This window comes from Cetorhinus maximus, chromosome 1 (assembly GCF_964194155.1).
Source record: "Cetorhinus maximus chromosome 1, sCetMax3.hap1.1, whole genome shotgun sequence".
In the NCBI taxonomy this organism is placed as follows: Eukaryota; Metazoa; Chordata; class Chondrichthyes; order Lamniformes; family Cetorhinidae; genus Cetorhinus; species Cetorhinus maximus.
Genome location: NC_135879.1, coordinates 3953495 through 3980395, shown reverse-complemented (window position 1 = coordinate 3980395; position 26901 = coordinate 3953495). Strand labels below are relative to the sequence as shown.

The following is a 26901-nucleotide window of genomic DNA, read 5'->3' as shown; positions in this document are numbered from 1 at the left end:
TGGATTTTGCAATCAAAAACACAATTTCTAAATTTGAGGACGACACCCCATTTGAGGGAAGATGGTCAGTACTGGGGAGAACTGCAATAAGTTACAGGAGGATATGAATACATTTTCAGAATGGACAATAATTGGCAATATAAATTCAAACAGGTAATGTGAGGTAGTACATTTTAAAGGGAAGAATAGGGAGGTCACTTATTAGGTGCAAGTCCAGGAAGGGTAGAGGAACAAAGGAATCTTCGAGCAGAAATACACCAATCACTAAAAGTTGTGCCACAGATTAGCAAGGCCATAAAAAAAACAAACCAAACACCGGGTTTTACTTATAGGGGAATAGAATTAAAAAGTAGGGAAGTTATCCTAAACCTGTATCGAACCTTAGTTAGACCACACACACAGAGTACAGCCTGCAGTTCTGTTTGCCATATTATAAAAAGAATATAGAAGCGCTGGAGAGGGTGCAGAGAAGATTTACAAAAATGATATCAGAAACCTGTGGGTTTACATAGCAGGAAAGGATTGACAGGCTGGGTCTCTTTTATCTTTAAAAAAAAAGGCTGAGGGGTGATCTAATCGAGGTCTTTAAAATTCTGAAAGGTTTTGATCAAGTTGATACAGAAGGAATGCTTCCTCTTGTGGGGAGGAGCAGAACTACAGACTATCACCATAGCTAATCACCAAGAAATCCAATCAGGAACAAACTTCTTTACCGAAAGAGTGGGGAGAATGTGGAACTTGCTCCCACAGGGAGTGGTTGAAGTGAATAGTATTGATACATTTAAGGAGAAGCTTAACAAGCTTTTGGGGGAAAGGGGACTAGAGGGTTATGAAGGTAGATTTAGAAGAGGAAAGATGAGAGGATGCACCAGTGGAACGTAAACCCTGGTTTTGACTGAGTGGTTTGTTTCTGTATTATATATCCTATGTCTTCTTAGGAACATAGGAAGAAGGAGCAGGAGTAGGCCATTCAGCTCCTCGAGCCTGCTCCGCCATTCAATTAGATCATGGCCGATCTTCTACCTTACCTTCATTTTCCCCACTACTCCCAAATCCCTTGATGTCTTTACTAACTAGAAATCTATTGACCTCTGTCTTGAACATACTCAATAACTGAGCCTCCACAGCTACCTGGGACAGAGAATTCCAAACATTCACCACCCTCTGAGCGAAGAAATTGCTCCTCATCTCAGTCCTAAATGGCCGACCCCTGAGACTGTGACCCCTTGTTCTAGACCCCCACCCCCCCCAGCCAGGGGAAACATCTTTCCTGCATCTACCCTGTCGAGCCCTGTAAAAATTTGTATGTTTCAATAAGATCACCTCTCATCTTCGAAACTCTAGAGAATGCAGGCCCAATCTCCTCAATCTCTCCTCAAAGGACAATCCCAGGAATCAGTCTGATGAACCTCTGTTGCACTCCCTCTATGGTCAGTATATCCTTCCTTAGATAAGGAGACCAAAACTGTACACAATACTCCAGGTGCAGTCTCACCGATTGCAACAAAACTTCTTTACTCCTGTACTCAAATTCCCTTGCAACGAAGGCTAACACACCATTTGCCTTCCAAATCGCTTGCTGCACCTGCATGTTAGCTTTCAGTGACTTGTGAACAAGGACACCCAGGTCCCTTTGGACATCAACACTTCCCAATCTCTCACCATTTAAGAAGTATTCTGCATTCCTGTTCGTCTTACCAAAGTGGATAGTTTCACAGTTTTTCACATTATATTCCATTCACCATGTTTTTGCCCACTCACTTAGTCTGTCTAAATCCCCTTGAAACCTCTTTGCATCCTCCTCACCACTCACATTCCCACCAAGTTTTGTGTCATCAGCAAACTTGGAAACATTACATTTGGCCCCAACATCCAAATTATTGATCTAGATTTTGAATAGCTGGGACCCAAGCACTGATCCTTGTGATGCACATTAGTCACAGCCTGCCAACCTGAGAATCACCCATTTATTCCTATTCTGTTTTCTGTCTGTTAACCAATTCTCAATCCATGTCAGTATATTATCCCCCAATCCCATGCACTCCAATTTTGTTATTAACCTCTTGTGTGGGACCTTATTGAAAGCCTTCTGAAAATCCAAGTACACCACATTCACTGGTTCCACCTTATCTATACTGCTAGTTACAGTCTCAAAAATCTCCAATAGGTTTGTCAAACATGATTTCCCTTTCATAAATCCACGTTGACTCTGCCCAAACCTACCATTATTTTCTAAGTTCTCAGTTATCATGTCCTTTATAATAGATTCTAGCAATTTCCCTACCACTGATATAAGGCTAACAGACATGTAGTTCCGTTTTCTCTCTCCCTCCTTTCTTAAATAGTAGGGTTACATTTTCTACCTTCCAATCTGCAGGAACCATTCCAGAATCTATAGAATTTTGGAAGATGATCACCAATGCATCCACTATCTCTACAGCCACCTCTTTCAACACACTAGGATGTAGTTCATCAGGTCCAAGGGGTTTATCAATCTCATTAATTTCACCAGTACTACTGTTTTACTAATGCTAATTTCTTTCACTTAATCATTCCCACTAGTCCCTTAGTATTTCTGGGAGGTTTTTTGTATCTTACTATGTGAAGAAAGACAATAAGTATTTGTTTAGTTTCTCTGCCATTTCCTTATTCCCCATTATAAATTATCCTGTCTCTGCCTATAATGGGCCCACATTGGTCTTTGTTAATCTTTCCCTTTTTCCATACATATAGAAGATTTTACAATCCGTTATGTTTCTCGCTTGTTTACTCTTTTCTTGGTCCTTCTTTGCTGAATTCTAAAAAGCTCCCAATCGTCAGGCTTACTTTTTTTTGGACAACTTTATAAGCCTCTTCTTTGATCTAATTCAATCTTTAACCTTTCTTGTTAGCCACAGTTGGACCACTTTTCCTGTTGGGTTTTTGAGCCTCAAAGAATGTACATTTGTTGTAAACCATCTACTAATTCTTTAAATGCCAGCTATTGCATTTCTACCATCATACCTTTTAATGTAGTTCACCTATCTACCACAGCCAACCTGCCCTTTATACCTTCGTGGTTTCCTTTTTTTAGATTTAAGACCCTAGTTTCAGATTGAACTACATACATCACTTTCAAACTTTATGTAAAATTCTATCATTTTATGGTCACTCTTCCCTAAAGGCTCCTTTACAATGAGATTAATTAGAACTTTCTCAATTCCACAATACTGGATCTAGAATAGTCCATTCCCTTGTTGATTCCCCAGCAAACTTTTCCAGAAAACCATCCTGTATAAATTCCAGGAATTCATCCTCCACAGCATTAGTGCTTATTTGGCTTATCCTTTCTATATGCAGATTTAAGTACCCCATGATTATTGTATGACCCTTGTTACATGCACCTCTAATTTCTTGATTTATAACATGCCCTACATTACCAACACTGCTTGGCGGCCTATAAATAACTCCCATTAATGTTTGCTGCCCCTTAGCTCCACCCAAACTGATTCTACATCTTGATTTTCTGATCTAAGATCCTTTCTCACAAATGTACTGCTCTCATCCTTTATTAACAGAGCTACCCCACCTCCATTTCCTTTTTTCCTATCTTTCCTAAATGTCAAATGCCCTTGAACATTCAGTCCCCAACATTGGTAACCCTGCAGCCATGTCTCCATAAAGGCAATTAGGTCAAACCTGTTTACTTTTATTTGGCCGCCAATTCATCTGCCTTGTTAAAAATCCTGTGTGCATTTAGATAGTGTCTTTAATTTTGCCTTTTAAACATTTTTCTGTAATTTGACCCTACTTGGCGCTGGCCTGGTTCTGTTGCTTTCCAATTTTACTTACTACTCTTCTTCCTGCCTGCACGTTCCCAACGAAGTCTCTCGATGTGTTCACTGTCTTCCAAAAAGAGACTTCATGGGTGCTTTGAGGACACCCCTACAGTGTTTCCACCCTCCTCCTGCGGGGTCACCCACTATAACCAAGTTCTGAGCAGAGCAGTTGCTTTGGGACTCTGGTATCGGGTGCATGAATGACATGTCCTGTCCAGCGAGCTGGTTTTGAGTGATTAGCGCCTCAATGTGAGGCAAGTTGGAGTATCTGCTTACTATTAAATTACCCAAATTTCGGAAGGTTCTTATTCTTATTATTTCAATTAATGTTATACTTTCCTCAAAAAAATCCCCGAGTTTAGTTAAGAGAAGAAAAAAATGCTCATCAACCACACAATCACTTACCTTTTTTGCTTCTTTGTCACTTCAATTCTTTGTGGCTCTGAACCCACAAGGCAGTGACAGGTCATATGATGGAGGTGGAAAGTGGCAGTCTTAGTAATGGCTCCAGTACAGCTACAACACTGGCATCTACCCAGCTATATGGAAAATTGCCCAGGTATGTCCTGTACACCAAAGGCCGGACAAATCCAACCCAGCCAATTACTGCCCCATCAGTCTACTCTCAATCATCAGTAAAGTAATGGAAGGGGTCATCAACAGTGCTATCAAGCGGACTTGCTTAGCAATAACCTGCTCACTGACGCCCAGTTTGGGTTCCGCCAAGGTCACACAGCTCCTGACCTCAATACAGCCTTGGTTCAAACATGGACCTTCATAGGTGAGGTGAGAGTGACTGCCCTTGACATCAAGGCAGCATTTGACCAGTTGTGGCATCAAGGAGACCTAGCAAAACTGGAGTTGATACGAATCAGGGGGAAAACCCGCTGTTGGTTGGAATCATACCTAGCACAAAGGAAGATGGTTGTGGTTGTTGGAGGTCAATCATCTCAGCTCCAGGACATCACCGCAGGAGTTCCTCAGGGTAGTGTCCTAGGCCCAACTATCATCAGCTACTTCATCAATGACCTTCCTTCCAACATAAGGTCAGAAGTGGGGATGTTCGCTGATGATTGCACAATGTTCCACACCATTCGAGACTCCTCAGATACTGAAGCAGTCCATGTCCAAATGCAGCCAGACCTGGACAATATCCAGGCTTGGGCTGAAAAGTGGCAAGTAACATTCACGCTACACAAGTAACAGGCAATGACCACCTCCAACAAGAGAGAATCTAACCATTGCCCCTTGATGTTCAATGGCATTACCATCACTGAATCCCCAACTATCAACCTCCTGGGGGTTACCATTGACCAGAAACTGAACTGGACTAGCCATATAAATACTGTGGCTACAAGAGCAGGTCAGAGACTAGGAATCCTGTGGTGAGTAACTCACTCACCTTCTGACTCCCCAAAGCCTGTCCACCATCTACAAGACACAAATCAGGAGTGTGATGGAATACTGCCCACTTGCCTGGATGAGTGCAGCTCCAACCACACTCAAGAAGCTTGGCACCACTCAGGACAAAGCAGACCGCTTGATTGGCACCCCTTCCACAAACATTTACTCCCCCCACCACCAATGAACTATGACAGCAGTGTGTACCATCTACGAGATGTACTGCGGAAACTCACCAAGGCTCCTTAGGCAGCACCTTCCAAACCCATGACCACTGCCATCTGGAAGGATAAGGGCAGCAGATACATGGGAAACCCACCACCTGGAAGTTCCCCCCCAAGCCACTCACCATCCTGACTTGGAAATATATTGCCATTTCTTCACTGTCACTGGGTCAAAATCCTGGAACTCCCTCCCTAACAGCACTGTGGGTGTACCCACACCACATGGACTGTAGCGGTTCAAGGCAGCTCAACACCACCTTCTCAAGGGCAGTTAGGGATGGGCAATAAATGCTGGCCCAGCCAGTGACACCCACATCCCATAAATTAATTAAAAAGCCCAGTGAGCGGTAAGAATGTGGAACTCACCACCATAAGGCTTGAATAGTTGAGTTGAATTGCATAGGTACTTTTAAGGGGCAGATAAACACATGAGGGAGAAAAAAAAACAGAAGACTATGCTGGCTGATTGGAGGTTCGTGTGGAGAACAAAGGACAGCACGGAGCAGCTGAGCCAAATAGTGTTTCTGTGCTGTAAATTCAATGCAGTTCTAGGCTACCGCTGTTGAGACTGGCAGCTCAGTCTGAGGTTCAATCCTGAACTCTCCTCATCTGGGATACTCAGCCCCAAGGGGCAATGAGTAGGCACAGATATTGCTTGCAAATAGGATCATTGTGTCGCTCTGCTGCCTATTGCAACATAAATGGTACAAATTTCTGGTTAACGTATACCTCCAAGAAATCAGCTTGAAAAATCTTGTTTTTTTTTTACACAGTGTGCGTGACAGCAGACGCAAACAAGCATGCAATACATTGCGTGCGCTGAGGTGACTGAGTTTATGACTTTTCAAGGCAGTCAAGTGGCTTGGTAAAACAAAAACAGAAACAGAAATTCCTGGAAAAACTCAGTAGGTTTGGCAGCATCGGTGGAGAAGAGCACAGTTGACGTTTCGAGTATCGGTGGAGAAGAGCACAGTTGACGTTTCGAGTATCGGTGGAGAAGAGCACAGTTGACGTTTCGAGTATCGGTGGAGAAGAGCACAGTTGACGTTTCGAGTATCGGTGGAGAAGAGCACAGTTGACGTTTCGAGTATCGGTGGAGAAGAGCACAGTTGACGTTTCGAGTCCTCGTGACCCTTCAACAAGTCCAGCCCTTTCTCCTTTGATAAACAGTAAGCAGAGATAGAGGCAGCAGCTGATGGTCAATTTTCTGAAGCTCCTCGCTCTGCAACGAGAACCCTTTTAAAAAAAAATGTATCCTCTTTCTCACTGCCAGAACTATTTACCCTTACATCCAGTTTGCTCTCGACGCTAAAAGAAATTCTACACCCAATGCAAGATAGAAAAAAAAAATAACCATTTTATAGTGCAAGTTAGTTCAGAAAGTCAGGTACAAGTTATGAATTGAACAACTCGTGCATCAATTCCTCCAATGAATCTTGGGTTAACCAGATAAATAGTCATTTCCTCACAGGAAAAGCAACAATTGCGCCAATGTTTAAAATGCTAAACACACAAAATATAAAATTTCCACAAGAAAAACAGCAGATTATTGAAAGTGCGCATTCTACTTTTGCACACTGACCCATTTCAAAGCCAACAATCATTCCTACGTTTTGTGCACTCTGTGAGCAAAAGATTGTCTGGAAATTTATGAAGGTTGTCTTCAAATTAAGTTTATAGTCCAATAACTGGCTGAGTCTTTTGATGGACTGGATTATGCTGGAGAATTGGGTGGCGGGTTTGAAGATGTAGAGCAGGATATGGTCTGCACAGGGGGGTGATTAGAACTGGCCTGGCCTGTACCCCTGGAGTGCAGGAATTCATTCTATGGCTGTAACAAGCTTCGGGACTGAGAACGGGAGCTAATCGACCAACCTCTACAGATCCCTCAATGTATGGGGAACAGTGGGAAATGTAACCTTTAGTTGTGACGGGTCATCTAAACACCTTCAAATGCCTACTGCTCAAGCGTAGACGGAACAAGGCTCCACTCCGCTTTAGTCGAAAAGCTTCCGTGTATTATGTGGTGAAAGAATTATATCAGCCCAAGGCAGACTGGTGAAAGGGTGGGTCTAAACAATACCAAAAAGAGTTGTGCTGCATATACCTAGTGCAAAATCCGTCACACACACACAACCACACACACACACGACCACACACACACACGACCACACACACAAACCACACACACACACAACCACAAACACACACCTATTGTCTCAAACTGTACAACTTCGTGACCTTCATTGTATATACCTGCAACTATTATGCAATCTGTACTACATCAGGCTCTTTGCAGTAAAATATGTGAGAGCAATTGTGCAAAACTTCATCACAACATTTATATAAAAAATAGAAACATTCCCTAAGGAAATAAGGGACTGGCAGGAAACTCTCAGCATTTCATGGGTTAAAGAGTTGGCACTTTGGGTCTAGTTATCTGGCAATCAACTACTTTGTAGTCTCATTTCTGCTTTAATGCCTAGTTCACTTAAAACTTCCAACAGAAAGAGCTAGACTCCTTTTCTAAAGATCAAAAATGGGAAAATTAGTAAAATGCACAACACCTCATGTCAGAATTCAGCATATAATTAAGTCACAATTACAACTGTCTGGAAATGGCAGACTATAGTTCAGAGTTAGTGGCACATTACAATTTTAAAACCAACCCATCAAACTAGGTGAAAAAGGCGGCAACATGGAAGGGCAGCTTAATTCAACAGTAAAAAGGAACTTGAGATAAATATGACTCAAAATGAATCATTAGCTTTCAAGGGGTGACCCCATTGACTAGAGTTTAGCAATACTGCAAGTAGTTCACACAGTACAGACAGCATTCGCGTGACAGCACTGAGCCCTGCGACCAGGGCCGTAGGCTTTCTTGTTTTGTATCAATTGTTTTAGCAACTAGCGGCTTCCAAGGCCGTTTCAGAAGCCACTAAGAGTCCTTTAGGACTGCAGTGGGCCAGATCTGCTAACATCGGCAGGTTCTCTTTGCTGGAGAGTGATTTAGGATACAGCTGGATTTTTCTAATGACGGACATTCTGATGTTAGCTTCACTTTCAATTTCAACAGGAGAATTTAAACTCCCGACCTTCTCGGTATTTAGTGCAGGGCCAAAACAACACCAATGACTTGCATTTATATGCTGCCTTCAGCACAGTAAAATGGTCCGAGGCGCCTCACACGTGGGGTTATCAAACAAAATTTGGTGCTGAGCTAGGTAAAGTGAAATTAGGGCAGGTGACCAAATGCTTGGTCATTGAGCTAGGTTTTAAGGAGCCTCTCAAAGGAGGAGAGAGAGAGAGAGAGAGGTAGAGAGGCAGAGAAGATAAGGGCGGCATTCCAGAGCTTAGCATTTAAAGGCACGACCGACAATGTTGGAGAAATGTAAATCGGTGGGGTTGGGGGGGAGGAAAAATGCAAGAGGCCAGAATTGGAAGAGATCTCGGACAGCTCAGGATTGGCGGGACTTAACAGAAACTGGGAGAGGTGAGGCCAAGGGGGAATTTAAATATTAGGATGTGAATTTTAAATTTGAGACATTTAAATTTAAGACAGGCCAGGAGCTGATGTAGCTGAGTGCAAACATCAATAGGAATGGTGACACAAGCTAGGGCAGTATAATTTTGGATGAACCCAACACCATGCCCAGGGCACTGCCACAATTGTTACCGTCACTGATGTTATTGTGCAAACACTTAATGCATAAATAAAAGGGTTAATTAATCTGCTAAAATAACAGACACAGGAATTTGGTGCTGGTGCCCTCCAGCAGTGTTTGTAAAATAACACCACCGGCAATTTTGAACCCGAGGTCCCTCAATCGAGAGCTCCTGTCTTTATTGCACGGACTTGAACAGAAAACAGCTTTTTAAATTCTGGCACGAGGAATGTGACGAAAAAGACAAAATAACATTTCTGTTCTTTCCAGGAGGGAAGCATGACCAGGGAACCATGTATCCAGCAATGCAGAGGCTTCCTCTGCTCAAAACAGCACCGGTTTGAGGTAATTTCCAAAAGAAACAAAGACTGGAATGTGCTGCCTGAGAGCGTTGTGGAGGCAGCTTCAATCAAGGCATTCAAGGGGGAATTAGATTGTTATCTGAAGTGGAAGAATGTACGGGGTTACGGGGAATGGCACTAGATGCATTGCTAATTCGGAGAGTCAACACTGATGCGATGGGCTGAATGGCTTCCTTCTGTGCTGTGACCATTATGTGACTCTAGCATAATGATCAAATGCATCAAATTTAGTCCAAACATTACAGATGGTATTTACAACGTGCCATTCCCTAGTACCGAGTCTTGCTTAACTTCAAATAAGGCAGCTCAGGTGAAGGGGTTGAAAGTCAGTGCACCTAATTTATGGTGCTCCCAATTTCCTGCTCATTGAGTTCAAAGCTTGGAAAATTGGGAATGCAATTCTGTCTGTCTACAATTCTCCAATGCAAGTCAGGCCCGTTATTAGTTTAGAAGTTACTGTCACTGGTATTTTTACCAGACTTAACGTGTTCATCTGGCATTCCTCCCTCTGCTAGCTTAATGCAAGTGTCACCCACACATACTTCAGCAGGTCTGGATATTTGGATAGCTCTTTCAAAGAGCCGGCACAGGCGCAATGGGCTGAAAGGCCTCCTTCTGGGCGGCATCATTTTACTTTTGTTTAATTCTACAAATGTTTGAGAAAAAAAAAGATTTGTTGATTAGAAATTCTACTTCATGTATAAAGCTCCAGTGAGCCTATGGACAACAATTGCATGAAGCTGCCAGATGGAGGGATGCCAGATGAACACTAAATCTGGTAAAATGTATCAGTGATAGTAACTTCTAAACTGAAAATGGACCTGAATCACATTGGAGAATTGTAAACAGACGGCAACATTCCCGATTGTCCAAGCTTTCAAATCAACGAGCAATAGGGTGGGAGATGGTGATGTAGTGGTAATGTCACTGGACTAGTAATCCAGAGGCCCAGGCTAATGCTCTGGGATATGGGTTCAAATCCCACCAAGGCAGCTGGTGGAACTTGAATTCAGTTTATAAATCTGGAATATAAAAACTAGTCTCAGTAATGATGACCATGACAACTGATTGTTGTAAAGACCCATTTGGTTCACTAATGTCCTTCAGGGAAGGAAATGTGCCATCCTTACCCGGTCTGGCCTACATGTGCCTCCAGACCCATGGCCAATGTGGTTGACTCTTAACTGCCCTCTGAAATGGCAGTTCAAGGGCAATTAGGGATGGGCAACAAATGCTGGCCTTGCCAGTGATGCCCACATTCCATGAAAGATAAAGTACCATTTTATATCTGCAGGCCATTATGACTTCAATTTAAAAGGCCTTACTCCACAGGAGTAATATTTAAAAGCAACGTCCTAGGAATATAGATCAAATTATAGACCCATTGGTTGTTGTACAAAGCAAGTGAATTTTGCCTTTTCCCTCACTTTTGTTCATCTCCTTCTTACACACATGGACACACACACATTACACACACACACATGCATGGGGACAAAGTCCCTACAAAGTTGCTATGTGCTAATAGTTTCTTATCCTTCCTGAAAAGTTAAGCTTCCTTCAATTGCAAAGAATTTGAAAATGTGTAAACACGGGAGACCTGTGACTTGGGTCTACTGGAACAGTTGGATGCTGTTGGGAATGGAAGCAAGAGGATGGGGAATGAGACCACCACAGTCACAATAGAAAGCAGTGTAGCCCAGGCCAAGTAGCTGTGACCATGTCTTCCTGTTATAACTTTAAATGTCTAGTAAAACACACTTGATTCCTTCACCATGATCTAGCGAGCTAGGAGAATGTCCACAAGAACATGTCTTTCCACCCATGAGTTTCTTTAAAGGTTTCCACATGTTGAGACTTCAGGCATAGGACATTCTTCCCAGGTAGTTGGCAGGGACATAACCCCTTTTCCCTTTAACTTCTGCCAACCACCAACTTGTGTTTCCACTCAAGTCGCTGGATTTCACTACCTTCACTCGCTCATACTCCTGCAGGCTGAGTTCATGTTTACTCCGTGCTTGAAAAGGGTAGACTGCATAAAAGATCTGTAAAGGGATAAAACAGTGAACACAGTTAAAAAATATATCAAGGCACATTGATGGGGAAAGCCCTTTGTTTAATTTGCTGCCTTGCTTGCACACGTGGAACTTACAGCACAGAAACAGGCCATCCAGCTCAACTGGTCCATGGCAGTGTTCACGCTCCACACGGCCCTACTTCCATCTTATCAGCAAATCCTTCTACTCCTTTCTCTCTCTTGTGTTTATCCAGTTTCCCTTTTAAATGCATCAATTTCATTGGCCTCAACTACCCCCTGTGGCGCCGAATTCCACATTCTCACTACACTCTGGGTAAAGGGATTTCTCCCTGATTTGTTTTTGCTGAATTTATTAGTGACTATCTTATAATTACGTCCTGCTGGTTTTAGGCTGCCCGACAACCTCTTCTTTACCATTTCAAATAACTTCAGAATTTTAAAGCTGCTCTTATCAGGTCACTCCACCAATAGAGAAAAGAGCCCCTGCCTGATCAATATTTCCTGATAGTTATAACCTCAAGGTCCCAGAAGGTAAAGGTCAGTGCCCAGTGCATTAAACAACCAGTTACGCCCTTCTTAATGTGGCAGCGTATAATATTAAATTAAAATCAAGTGACACAGTGACATTTTGACGATAAATGTATTCAATGCTTTGCAGCGAGGATGGAATTTGCTGCATATTGTTATCTTTAAACAGATGATTAAATAAGGACACACTGTTTTCATTGGGAGAAGAAGGACACAGATTTTAAGGTGGCAAAAGTGGGGAGTTGAAATAAGTTCTTACACAGCAAGTTATAGTGGTTGTATTCTGGAATGCATTGCCCGAAGAGGTGGTGGGAACAGATTTTGATAGTAACTTTGAAAAGGGAATTGGATAAATACTTGAAGAAAAACAATTTGTTGGGATATAGGGAGAGGGTAGGACTAATTCGATAGTTTTACCAAACACCTGGGGCACTGGTCTAATGGGCCGAATGGCCTCCTCCTGTGCTGTATCACTTAGATCATCTTAGATTTTAGGAACAAGAGGAGACCATTCAACCCCCTTGAGTCTGTTCTGCCATTTAATCAGATCACGGCTGATTTGTGCTTAACTCCATCGATGTGCTTTGGTTGCGTGACCACTTACGCTTGTCTAACAAAAATTTATCAATCTCAGTTTTGAAATTTTCAATTGATCCCCAGCCTCAGCAGGGTTTTGAGGGAGAGAATTCCAGATTTTCACTCCCCTTTGTGTGAAGAAGTGCTTCCCGACATCGCCCCTGAACGGCCTGGCTCGAATTTTAAGGTTCTGCCCCCTTGTTCTGGACTCCAACCACCCCCCCACCCACCACCAGAGGAAATAGTTCCTCTCCACCTACCCTATCCTTTAATCATCTTAAAACACCTCGATTGGATCACCACTTAATTTTCAATTTTAATAGGAATCCACGGAAAAACACTGTAAAAAAACATTGATAACTAGAGGCTCCGTCAAAACCGATGAATCACATTTCTCACTTGTGCTGAATTGTTTGATCAATTCTCCATGTGTGAGCTTGTCCAGAAGAATAAAGATAATTCGCTAACCAGGTTAGCCAGTGTTCCATCCGTCAAAGATGTATGAGTGGAATTATCAACCAGACACTAACAGAGAAGGAGTTTTTTGGGTGACGTTCCTTTTATCTCCCAAGAAAGGAACACCTTTTAAGTCAGGGGTGGGCAACCTATGGCCCACCAGCCACATCCAGCCCATGGTGCTTTTCATCTGGCCCTCCAGTTCCATTGGTTTGCATCTCAGGAGCTGCAGACCCTCACCTTTCTCTCCCACTAGGGAGCCAGACGTTGCGAAATACATATTTCAGTGGGCTCTGCACCACGTGTCTTATCCAATGGCAGGAGTACCAATGGCCGGCAGGATTTTGGCGGACCCTTTGGGACGGCAACCGCTCGGGTGCTCCCCGAGGAGAAAGGTTATTATTCCAAGGAGAAATTTCACAATTAAACTAAATTCTGAGGAGAGTGATGGAGGGGGAAGTGGGCAAGTCCTGCCAGTGCAGACATGAGTAGAGTAGATGTGAGAAGGAAGCTGTAACAAAAGTCCGATCGGAGAAGTCCTCACTCGCAGGGCAGGATTTTTTTGGCCCTGATCCCGGAGGGCATCACCGCGGGTGGAATGGGAAAGTTTGGAGAGCCGTTGACTTTAACCGGTTCTCCAAATTTTCCCGTCCTGCCCGTGATGTGGCCTGCCAGTGTCAGGGCCAGAAAATCCCGCTCACGTTATTGTGCCCGCTCCAAATCGTTGTTATTATTATATGTGGTTTTGCTTATTTTCAGCAGCAGGTGCTGTCTCTGCCCTTTCTCTTTTGCAGGGAGTTGCTGCTGGCTTTTTGAGTGGAGTTGCCCACCCTCCCTGGATTGCCCAGGGGTCAACACCAGTCGCCCAGGTGCCACTGCCACAGGCTTTAGATAGATCATTTTGGGGCATTTAAAAACTAGAATTTTTAGTTTTAATTTTCTTGGTGCTAAGGGTATTTAGTATGTGGAGCAGTGTGACGCATTGTCCCTATTTAAGCACGAGTTGTTCATTTCTTGAGCACGTATGGGCCACCGTACCATCTCCACGCCCAGGTGTGGCGCTCAGACCGAGAGGTTGCCCCTGCGTCAAGTCCTCAAAACAACCCAAAGTATTTCACAGGCAAGTAATTCCTTTTAAACCCTCGGCAAATGCAGCGGCCAATTTTGCACACATGCTCTGCAATCTTTTACATCTGCTTAGCACCTGGACATTTGATTTTACATTTCACCCAAACGACAACATTTCGAACAATGTGGGGCTCCCCCCAGTACCGCACTGAAGGGTCTAACTAGATCTGTGTCCTGCGGGCTTCAAACTCATGATTATCGACTCAGAAATAAAAGTGCTACCAGTGCGTCAACATCTACTACAGCGATTGTGGAACTGGATACTAGCATTGTTCACCAAGTTTAATTCTACATGGCAATTTGTGACCTCTTCTACAGGCAAAATTATTTGGTTTGTGGGGTCTGCTGCCTGAGAGTCAGTGGGGAACACATGCTTGTTAATACTGGCTGCACCGCATCCAGTTAATGGTTAGTGGGACAATAATTGGCTAAGGGTTAGACTTCCATCCCCCATCTCAGGAGGAAGTCCAGCCTTAAAAACCTGCCAGCCAATTGGATTGGCCGGCAGCTCTGTCGTCTCAGAAGTGCCAGGTTCCAGTGGTGGCCACTGCTCAAAGGAAGCCCCCCCACCCCCCACCTTGCCCAACAGCAGCTTCCCCTGTGAAAGATGCTGAGCTACCTACCTGGCATGGGCCTCCTCCTGCCATGGGTAAAATAGCGGCGGAGGCAGCATGAGGCCATTAATAGGCCACTCAAGGGCCTCAATAGGCCCAAGGGCGATGGGCCGCCCAATGCCTCCACTGCCCTCCGTAAAATGGGAGGCGGGTCGGGGCGGGCGGCTAGGAGGCAGGCAGACCACGTGTTGCATCTTACAAGACCCCCGTCTTCAAACACGCCAGCGGGGGATTGTAAAATTCCACCCTACGTGTCCGAAAGTCACGTAGAATGGGTATTGGTTCGGGGAAGAACGTTGGCATCAAGCTTAGGTCTGTGGCCAGTAAAGCGTTGAAGCTATTGGTTAGCACCACCTAGTAGCTTTTGAACAGTTGACCTGCTTTACCTGCTGCTCTCCTAAGTCACTTGAGTTATCATCGTTTCCGTTGACTGACATTGTCTCCGGGGTAGAAGGACTCGCTTCCTGAGAATCATTTAGTGGGCTTTCGCTGTCACTGGTGCTGAAGTACAAACTCCTCGTGTTGTTGGTATCTCCGCAGTGTGAAGACACAAACAGGCTAATGTCGTCAAAATCCCCATCGGTCACCAATCCATCTGTGGACACTCCGTTCTGCCCAATCACAGGGTTGTATGGTCTCAGAAATGAGGAATACACATAGCCTTGCGTCACTACAAGGAATCAAAAGCAGTCATTATTCACAACACATTCTTCATAACTTGTATCACACCATATCGAAAAGAATACATCCAGGAAAGCACATGACTGATCAAACCACATTTTTATCCATTATCTAGCATACCATCACCATATCTTATCTCAGTTTCTGCCCCTGTGGTGAGAGCTGATTGGCCACATGCTCTCAATATGAAGAGCTGGAGACACAGTGGATCCAAATCTCATCCCAAATTCTAAACCGCCCACTTTGATTAACCTCTCCTTCCAACCAACACTCTCCTTCCCCATGCCTGAGAATCCTTTGTAAGTCATAACATTACTGCCAGCTCTTTGCCAATGTATGTGAGCTATCTTGGGCTAGATCTAGCCCATCTTTCAATGTATCAGGCATCAATAAGGGACCAGGGAGTGAGTCAGTTTAGTTCAACCTCAGCAAAGTTGATAAAATCAGTCGCAAAAGATATCTAGTATTTCTTATAGTACTTTATGTAAACACAGGCTGGCCCAATACACCTTACAGCCAATGAAGTGTCTGTGAAGTGAAGTCAGGGCAATGATGTTTTTTTGTGAGGCTGGATGAGGATAAATATTTGTCCGGGACACTAGGGAGAACTCCCCTGTTCTTCTTCGAAATAGTGGCATGGATTTTTTTTACTTCCACCTGAGAGGGCAGATGGAGCCTCACTTAAATGTCTCATCTGAAAAAGAGACCCTCTGACAATGTAGCAGTCCCTCAGTGTGGCACTGGACGTGTGAGCCTAGGCTTCTGTGCCCAAACCTCCGGAGTGGGACTGAGACCCACGACCTTCTGACTCGGAGGTGACAGCGCTAGACGCTAAGCCATGTTTAGCGCATGTTTAATAAAGAGCATAACAGCCTTCCTCAGTTAACTATTTCATTTCTGTTCTTTCGGGATGAGACTCCAGCCAAAGAAAGCTTTGGTTTGACTAAGCCAGGGAGTGCTTTTGATTTTCATACCAGCATCATGAAATGTGTAAAGCCCACTCCAACACAATCACAACCAACCTACAATTACTCTTCAATAAAGGTTATACTTGAGTCAAAATTCCCAATGCAACAATCTAAAGAGGATGGGCAGTGTGAGGGTGTCGTTTTGCCTCACCCCCATCTTGCCTAAAAGGGGAGCAATGGAGTTAATCAGCTGGAACATTAAAAGACCAACAGTATTCAGCTCAACCCATGTTGATAGACATTAAAAACACTCACTTCCTGTATCAACGAGCCACCGATTCACACTCCCCAGAGGGTCCTGCTTCTCAAGAACTGCCACGATTTCACCTTCATGAAGAGATGCATCTAAATTTTGGGCAGCATTGAATTTCCGCTTTGCTTGAAACAGTTTGTCAGGGCTGTGGGTCGCCAAGAGCTTAGCCCTGTCCTCTTCAGTCTGATGGGGAGCTTGGGGCTTCGGGGAAACAGAAATAGGACAAATACCAGTAAAAACCTCAGAGCAAATTCACAGCCTCCTTTGTATACAACTCTATATATCACAGACAATGACGTTTTCATATTGTTGTAACTCCAACCCAATTCGTCTGGTTAGGCCACAACTGGTCACCACACTTGAGGAAGGATGTGAGGGTCCTTGGGAGGCTGCACAGGAAGATTCACCAGAATGGTTCCAGGGATGAGGGTATTTTAGTTACAAGTTCAGGCCGGAGAAGCTGGGATTGTTCTCCTTGGAGCAGAGGAGATTGAGGGGGAGATTTGATCGAGGTGTACGAGATTATGAGAGGTTTAGATAAGGAAGACAAAGAAAATCGGTTCCTTTCAGCTGACACAGCGGTGGTGGGAGAGGGGAACGTGAGGGGTTTTACTCGATGGCCAAATGGCGTCCTTCTAGACCATAATGACTTTATGACTCTACAAGTCAATAAACTTATAGGCAGCTGTTTTAATAAAGAAAGCGGTGGAGATACTCAGCTCATTCATGGGCAATAAAAGTATTGTCATTTCCTACATTGCAAATTGAAATCTAAAGTCAGTGAAATGACAGAAGAGCCATTTTGGAAATGGAAAGATTAAAACAACACCAGGATGAAGTGGTAAGTTAGTTGGTTACCAGATCAATGGGTTATGAAAATGGACAAATCTAAACTGGTTTCAAAAGGCAACATGGAAAAGAGATTCTATTATAAATTTCAAAGACAAGTCACAGAATGAAGCTTCATGCTTTTTAAAACAATTCATTCACGGGCTGTGGGCTTTGCTGGCTGGGCCAGCATTTATTGCCCATCCCTAGTTGCTAAATCGTTCATCGTCAGTTCGTATTTTACCTTTTTAAACTGAGAAATTCAAGTGAAGCGTAAATGCCCCCAGTGCGGAGAACATCTCGGAGACTATAGAAAGTAGGGGAATGACGAGGGAAAGAATTAAACACAATTTACAGCACAAGACCAGGCCATTCAACCCAGATTGTCCATGCCAGTGATCAGGCTCCCAAAGCGCCGCCTCCCATCCTACCAAACCTCACCGTATCATCATAACCTTCCAATCTTTTCTCCCCCTCTTGTTAATCCAGCTTCCCCATGACTGCATCCACGCATTCCGCCTCATCCACTCCCTCGGACGGCAAATTCAACATCTTGTGAATATCTGATATTACTTATGGCTCCTCCCCCACCCAGCGATGGTCCTTCCGAGCTACCCAGACATGCAGCAACCTGAGAATTCCTGTTCGGGCCACCTACACGTCGGCCCCTTTAAGCGACCACACACGTGTGTGGCTGTGCAAAAAAATTTAAAGGGCCCGCGAATTTAAACAAATCACAGAACGGTTACAGCAAGAAGGCCGTTCAGCCCGTTGTGTCTGTGCTGGCCCTCTGAAGGAGCAATCCACCTCGTGCTGCTCCCCTGCCCTCTCCCCGTGGCCCTATTGGTTGCACATTACGAAAAAAAATTTAAGAGGGCATGTTGCCCACAAGTAGAATCGTATCCATGTCTTACCCTATTGAACTTCTTTAACATTTTAAAGATCTCTTATCAGGTCACCCTCTCAGCCTTCTTTACCTGCAGGAAAAGAGCCCCAGTCTGTTCAATCCAGCCTGATCTCAGTTATCTTTTGCATTTTCAGTGCTTCTACATCCTTTCTCTAATATGGAGACCAGGACTGTGTACCATACTCCGTGACCAAGATTCTACACAACTTTATCACAACTTCTCTCCTTGGTGGTTGTTTTCAGAGGCTCTGATCTATGGAGGACCAAACTGGCAACAATACCAACTCTTGATCGCTATCTAATCACCGATGCTGGAGGTGCCCAGGCGCGGTTTTGAGTGATGAAGGCAAGTTCAAACTTGGCCTGTGATGTTCCACATCATTTGACCAACCTGCTGACGCTCGGTGATATAAGTAAGGACAGAATTGTCTGTACTTGGGATCTCGTTGCCCAGTTGGATGAACGCGCTCCGAATTGGAATCAATCTGACTGGGGTGCTGTGAACTTGTTGGAAATAAACCTTCGGTGAGATTATTGAATGGGGCAACAGAAGCTTTTTGAGTCATGGGCTGAATTTTGTGGCACTCTGCGGTCCCCGCCCGCCCCAACCACCCGGCTAAAAATTCGGGAGCGGGAGAGGGCGGGAGCCGTGCACAATCCCGATGGCTGCCCCACATCAACCTAACGCTCGGAGCAATGCCAATTGCTTTAAGGTGAGACTTCTGCCCCTTTCTCAGGAGGAAGTCCTGCCTTAAGAGAGGTGCCGGTCAATCGGACGCCCAGCAGTTCTGAAGTCCCAGCAGCGCCTCCGGGAGCAGTGGTCACTGCAGGAACTACAGGCAGTCCCCAATCCTGAGGAACCCAGACAGGTCCAGGGTCTCGGGTCTCAGCGATGTGGGCGAGGGGAGGGGGGGGGAGTGGAGGACCAGGTTCGTTAAAATTTCAGACAGGTCAGGGACGGACAGGTAGGCGTCAGATGGTCACCCACCTGCCAGTGAGGGAGCATAAAATCCAGCATAAAATCTAGGAAGGAAAAAAAAAATCTATAAATTTGGCTACAGTAAACACATCCAAATGAAGATACTGGCCTGAATTTCATGGTTGGCCAAGTCGGCAGGATGGAAGCGGATGTGAAATCTGCTCCCGGCCACAGCCTCATTGCAAATGCATTTTCAATCCTGGATGAAAACAAAAAGCTAAAAGCTACTGCGGATGTTGGAAATCCAAAACAAAAACAGAATTACCTGGAAAAACTCAGCAGGTCTGGCAGCATCGGCGGAGAAGAAAAGAGCTGACGTTTCGAGTCCTCATGACCCTTCAACAGAACTGAAGTATAGTTAGGAGAGATTTCCTCCTAACTATACTCAGTTCTGCTGAAGGGTCATGAGGACTCGAAACGTCAGCTCTTTTCTTCTCCGCCGATGCTGCCAGACCTGCTGAGTTTTTCCAGGTAATTCTGTTTTTGTTTTCAATCCTGGATGGCCAATTAAGGTCTGATCAGCGTGAAACGCATCTTCTGAGTGGTCGGGAAGGGCTGGAAGCCTGTCGGGCTCTGAGTCCAATGGCGATCCAGCGGGTTGGGCGCTTTAAAACCGGCAGAGGCAGCTCCCTGATGGCTGCCAGGGGAGAATCTTTGGAGTCTGTCCAGGAAACCATGTCATTCGAACAATGGCCTCACCAGCGGCTGGAGATGTCAGACAGGAGGGCAATGTGGGGCACTCAGCCCCGCTTCTCGGACGAGTGCCTTGTGGACCTTGTGGAGGAGGTGGGTGTCAGGCGGGACTCTCTAGTACCCAGGGATGGCAGGACGAGGCCACCAACTCCGACCAAAGAAGCTTGGGAGGAGGTGGCAGCTGAGGTCAGCGGCCATGACGTTGTGCGGTGCACATGGGTGCAGTGCCGCAAAAGGTTCAATGATCTGCTGCATTAGGCAAGGGTGAGTACCGAGTTGGCATGGATCAGCATGGAGAACTGTTAAGGACTGTTCCCCCCCGTGGAGCTCAGGGATGTTAGAGTCTGAATGCCAAGTGTCAATGACACCGGTCACAGCCAAGGGGGTGAGTCCTGGCTGCTTGTCCTGAGTACCTTGCGGGTCAAGGGCCACGACTCGGATGTGCCCTGCAAGGTGTCCCAGGGTAGGGGTTTGCCAGGCTGCAATGGTAGCGATTGGTAGAGAGTTCTCCCCTAGAATCGCCAGCTCCCCCATGAACGCAGGACCCTGAAGAGTCACCCTTGACGCCAGAAGACCATGGGGCTTTAGATGCACCTGCATCACACCCCCTCTCTGCACCAAGCACCAGTGCAGGTACCAGCACCTTGGTGGGCATTAGATCCTCGGCTAGAATGTCAGTGCACAAGTGCTGAGGTGCAGGCAGAGGCAGAGAGCGCCCAGGTCACCGGCAGTTGGAGGGCTGCTGGAGACCAGGACGATGCTGAGTCGAAGGCAGATGATGAGCCTCTGGAGTCGTCCATTATTCAGCAGATGCTGGATGTCCAGCGGGATGTGCAGAAGGGTCTGGCGGAGATCCATGAGGGTACACGTGCCATGGTCTCTGGTGTGGAGGAGTCCATGTGGAGTGTGACACTGCGCTGACCCTCATGGCCGAGCGCATTGCCTCCTCCATTGAGAGAGTGGCGACTCTCATGGACAGGAAGCTCCAGGGACAGAATCAAGGGTTCCTGGGGTTGTGCTCGGACCTGCAGCCCTCACACAGGCACTGACCTCAGGTGGTCAGTGTCAGTGTGGGAGATGGATGAGGCACCCAGTATCCCAGCTTGGTGCCCGTCCATCAATGGTGAGCAGGGAGGTCCAGAGCGACCTCACGTTGGCACATGAGCTCAGTGGGATCTTCTCAGGGCACTCTGGAGGACAGCAGCAGCTCCTCTGCCCCTCCGCCAGTGAACGTGGCATCTGATGAGGCTGCGATGACTGGGGAGATGCCAGCCATGACTCTGGCCACTCCCTCCCAGGCAGGGCCAGCACAGGCTCCACGGGCCAGAGGACGATCACCAAGGTCATTGAGGCCAACAGGACAGCAAAGTCAGCAGCTGTCTCCAATGCCGGAACCAGCGAGGATTTGTGAGGGGCAACAAGACGCAGCATTCAAAAATGTAAGTTTAAGGCACCACGAGGGACTGTTCATAGGTGACCTTCTCTTGTGTAATGTTTTGTTAATATGTTTACTCGTGTGACCATTAACACCAGATATAGTAATGTTCATTTGATGTGAGATATAAATTTTGCTTTGTCTCAGTGGCCTGAGTATGCATCACCTTTTTATCTTTTTGGTGCGGGGTACGCCAGTGTGTAATGCTGGGCGTGGGTGGCTCTAAACTTTATTACATTGGCACTGAGTGGACTTTGGGGTCAAAGGAAAGGGTCATTTCAGACATCCCGGGATGGAGGCAGCAGCCCTGGCCTGAGGTGGAAGCAGATCTTTGGCAGCCCAGCTGAAGGAGCTTTGGATCAATGTGTCCCTGGTGTCCCTGCCTCCCTGCAGGTTACTGAGGTCTCCCTCCACGCCCTCAGCATTCTCCTCACCGTGCTCCTCTCCTGACTCACTACTGGATTCATCTCCTGTGGCCTGTGGGGCTGCCTCAAGATCCTCTTCCTCCAGTGGGTGCCCCCTTGCCAGTGTCAGATTGTGGAGAGTGCAGCATGTAAACCACTATCAGTAACACCCACTCTGGGGGGTATTGTAGTGCTCCCCCTGAACAGTCCAGGCATCAGAAGTGCATCTTCAGAAGACCTATGGTTCTCTCTATCACTGCCCTTGTGGAGGCATGGATCCTATTATAATGCTGCTCTGCCTCTGTTCCTGGGTGGCGGAGAGGCGTCATGAGCCACCTTTTCAATGGATAGCCCTGGTCACCCAGCAGCCACCCATCCAGCCGGGCTGGAGCACTGAAGAGCTCCGACACCTGGGAGTGTCTGAGGATGTAGGCGTCATGGGAGCTGCCTGGTTACCTTGCACAGACTTGTAGAATCAGCATCCTGTGATCACACACTATCTGCACGTTCATGGAGTGGAATCCCTTCCTGTTGACAAAGGCACCGGGCTCACCCGCTGGCACCTCGATATCCATGTTTGCGCAATCACTGCAAAGCCTCTGGCTCGCTCAGCCTGGCTGGCCTCATCCTTACAGTAAAGAATAAAGGTCAGTAACCGCCTGAACAGAGCCTCTGTCACCAGCTTGATGCAACTTTGGACAGCTGAATGGGAGACTCCACACAGATTCCCCACTGACCCCTGGAAAGAGCCGGAGGCAGAGAAGTTGAGGGTCACTGTGACCTTTAGAGCCACTGGCTTGGTGTGTCTACACACACACAGTCGGAGCTGATCTCAGGCCCAACCATCTGACAAATGGAGGTCATGGTCTCCCTGGAGAGGTGGAGCTTCCTTCAGCATTGCACCTCAGACATATTGAGGTAGCTGCATCGCTGTCTGTAAACCCTGGCAGCAGGATAGTGGCATCTTCTGTGGCCCCTTCCACCTTGGACTTCCTGCTGACCCTGCGCCCCTTGTGCCTGCGCCTCTCCTCCCACAGGTCCCTCCCCTGGAAGCTGCACAGGGACACCCGGCCTCCTCTCCCTTCTGCCCCTCTCTTCCTCCTCAGAGGAGGTACCTCCAGCAGAGACCACAACCCCCATTCCCAGGGTAAGGGAAGGCTGTCTGTTGTCTGGAAGGGTCCACGTGGTCAAAATCTTCCGGGGGCCTTGGAGACACAATGAGTCCTGAAATGAAGCCTGGAAATGCTAAGACGGAGCTCAGAACAGATGAAGCTGTAAAGTTCAAATAAGCAACCAGCAGCAAACTACCTCCTAAACTCCTCACTCCTCACAATGACAATGCTGCTGAACCTTCTTATCCCGCCCGTGGATGAGATTTTGTTAAATGTGGGCTGCCCGCCTGCCCGTTTGGCCGGTGGGATGAGTGTGAAATTGCACAGGCAATGGAAAATCGGGTTCAATGGCCTTTCTAATGATCTTAAACGGCCCTTTAATCGTTGGTGGGCGCGGCTCCAACACCCATGGGCCTGGCCAGCCTGAAGATTGCTCGCGTGCGGGGTGATGTTGGGACGCTCGCCCGATATCACCTGGCGCTATTTCACGCCCCGTTCGGGTTGGGTGCGCATCCGCCCACGAGACATCAAATTTACTGCACCACCCCCCTTACAATCCTGTCTCCTGGAGGGGGAGGGGGAGCAGGGGTGTGGTGGGTGGGAGCGGGGGTGGGGAGTGGGGGTGTGTGTGGGCCCGGTGGAGGGGGAGGGGGAGCAGGGGTGTGGTGGGCGGGGGGGGGGCGTGACTAGGGGAGAATACTAGGTCAGAAAAGGAGGTCTAAGTTGAAGTGAAATAAGAAGGGGAAAAGAGTCAATGCCCTTCAGCAAAAGGCCCATAAAATTCCAGCCATAAATACAAATAGCTAAATGTAAATTTAGAACATATCTCAGGGAAAGGATTAAAGAAGATTTGGAATGATCCATTAACTGAGGTAATGGGGGTAATAGGAATGGAAGAGATCATTCAGCCCCTCAAGCCTGTTTCACCTTACAGTTAGGTGATGGCTGGTCTGTGTTTTCTGGCTTAGTTCCGTAACCTGTATTACTCTTATCGAGCAAAAAAGTTTATTAATCTCAGTTCCGAAATGTTTTAGATGGTCTCAGCTGTTTTTTGGAGGGGGGGTTTCTGAATTTTCAGATGATGGGGCATCTTTCCCTGACTAGCCCAATGGAAGGAACTAGATCAGAAAAGGAAGCCTAAGTTGAAGTGAAACAAGAAGGGGAAAAGTGTCAATGCCCTTCAGCAAAAGGCAGCTATGAGTCAAATGTTAAAATGCTGAATTATTGGTCACGTTGCTGGGTTTGGCTGCAAACTTTATCATTTCAACTCAGGTAATTAATTCAATCCCATGAAACAAACTGACTGGATACAGGAATACAGTAACAGCCTCCAATCCCACAGCGCATTCGACAATGTAGAACTTCCCAAAGTGCTTCAAAAGGATGGTTATCAAATAAAATTTGACACCGAATCACATACGGAGATATCAGGACAGTGATCAACAGCTTGATACAAGGAGGTAGTTTTAAGAAGCATCTTAAAGGGGGTGAGAGAGGTAGAGAGGAGGAGTGGTTTAGGGGGGGAGTTCCAGAACTAAGGGCCCCTGCAGGCAGCTAAGGTACCATTTTAGGTTACCGATAATGCTTTAGGTGCACTAACTGCTCCAGTACGAAGAGAGTGGGCGTCAGCTGTACCGAACTGCCGAGAACTGGAAATAACCCAGCTGATGCTTTAGACTTTTCCTTTGTATTTATAATAATTGTGGCTGTGCATCTTGATGACAGGGACAACACTCACTAACCATGGAGGCAGATGACCTTTTCTTTGACCGATCCTCTAAACTGGCCCTCCTTTCGATCACTCTGTGAGATCCGAATTCCTTACCAAACGACAGGCTATGAATTTCTTCAATGGCTTGCTTCTGCCTGTCTCGAACACTGCCTGAAGGAGAAACCTAAAATGAGAAAACAAAACTGGGTATGAGTCCTCAGCATTCATCAAATTGTGGGGACAACGCGGCCTAGTTATAATGTTGCTGAGCTAGTAATCTAAATGTTTGGGCTAATGTTTTGGGGTCAAGGGTTCAAATCCCACCATGGCAGTTGGTGGAATTTAAATTCAATTAATCATCTGGAATTGAAAAGCTAGTCTCAGTAACGGTGATCCATGAAACCATTGCCGATTGTTATAAAAACCCATCTGGTTCACTGATGTCCTTTAGGGAAGGAAATCTGCCGTCCTTACCTGGTCTGGCCTACATGTGACTCCAGACCCCACAGCGATGTGGTTGACTCTTAACTGCCCACTGAAATGGTGTGGCAAGCCACTCAGTTCACAGGCATCTAGGAATGGGTAACAAATGCTGGCCTTGCCAATGACACCCGCATCCCATGAAAGAATAAATTTTAAAAATCATATAGCACCTGGCCGGGGGTGGGGGGTGGGGGGAGGAGGGGGGGTGGGGGCGGCATTTGGCCCATCGTGCCCATGCTGGCTCTTTGAAAGAGCTATCCAATTAGTCCCACTCTTGTTGCTCTTTTCCCCCATAACCTTGCAATTCCTTTCCTTTTCAAGTATTTATCCAAGGCCCTTTTGAAAGTTACAATTGAATCTCCTTCCACCATCGTTTCACACAGCACATTCCAGATCATAACAGCCCCTGTTTAAAAAAAAAGGTCTCCTCATTTCCCCTTTGGTTTACTTGCCAATTGTAATAAGTCTGACGCCTCAGGCAAATGAAAAATTGATTATCAAGAAGGTAAAAAAAAATCTGGAGCCCTGAACAGACTTAAAACTGTTGACGAAGAGCAGAAGCAAGACCAACTAAGAGGATGAAAAACTTCCTGTAATGCACCAGTTTCACCCTTTATACGTTTACACACATTGCAAGTAGTGCTGACGATTGGCTTATCGATTCATTCCATTCTTGGGGAACAAAAGTAAAATGGAGCACATCTGATGTAGCAAAATCTAAGCAGAAGTAAAATACCAACAAGGAGCTAAAAGCTCCAAATGTTCCTCTTGCTACTTCCTGCGCACTGGGGCATGTGCCGGGTAAACGAACAGGAGACATGGCGAAGAGAAATTTTATTTATACAGCGAGTTGTCATGATTGTGAAAGAGCAGTGGAAGCAGATTCAATGGTAACTTGCAAAAGGGAATTGGATAAAGGAAAAGAAGTGCAAGATTGTAGAGAAAGGACGGGGATGAGTGAGACTAATTGGATAGCTTTCAAAGAGCCTGCACAGGCATGGATGGGATGAATGGCCTCCTCCTGTACTGTATGATTCTATGACAATGGCATTGGACTCTATAGATTGTGGAAGCTAAAGGCAAGAACAGAGCTGATGAGAGAATGCTAGCACTGCCACCTAGTGTAAGAACAATGTGCAGTTAAAGGGTGGGTGACCCATCAATTGTAATACATATAGGTGTGAACAAGATGCACTGCAGATGTTAGAGTGCTGGTATTATCACAAATTATGACATAGTGCACGCAGTGATAGATATTTGATCTATTATGTAGCAGCGCTAAAACACCACGAGTATAGCGAAAGGCTGTGGGAACTAAAATCAGTAGCCTTTATGCAAAGAAGCATTCGCTAACGTCACCTCTTGAATGGTCTAACTCTTATTTTTATGTTCCCTCATTCTAGACTCCGTGCTCCTCCGGAGGATATAAGTTAACTTCTTTAATCATCTTAAATACGTCAGTGAGATCATTTCTTAGGCCAGGATATTTCGGATGAGTGTCAATTGGCTGTAGGCGGGACTTCCGCCCCTCGCTTGGGAGGAAGTCCCATTTTAGGGAGCTGCCGGCCAATCTGATTGGCCAGCAGCTCTCTCATCCCTGCAGTGGACAGAGGAGGAACTTCCTGAAGATGTCAGGGCCT

General features: G+C 46.0%; 1 protein-coding gene across 1 annotated transcript in view; it reads right to left on the bottom strand.

The window, feature by feature from the left end:
* Positions 1 to 6783: 6783 nt before the first annotated feature.
* The window catches only part of arhgef38 (Rho guanine nucleotide exchange factor (GEF) 38), a 76508-nt gene continuing 56390 nt past the window's right edge, over positions 6784 to 26901 (bottom strand). Inside the window, exons 11-14 of the mRNA XM_078568642.1 lie at positions 24810 to 24962; positions 16712 to 16910; positions 15194 to 15477; positions 6784 to 11512 (exon numbers count right to left, since the gene is read on the bottom strand). Of these exons, the coding sequence (XP_078424768.1) occupies positions 11327 to 11512; positions 15194 to 15477; positions 16712 to 16910; positions 24810 to 24962 (822 nt within the window). The 3' untranslated portion in view covers positions 6784 to 11326. The remainder of the gene's footprint in view (positions 11513 to 15193; positions 15478 to 16711; positions 16911 to 24809; positions 24963 to 26901) is intronic.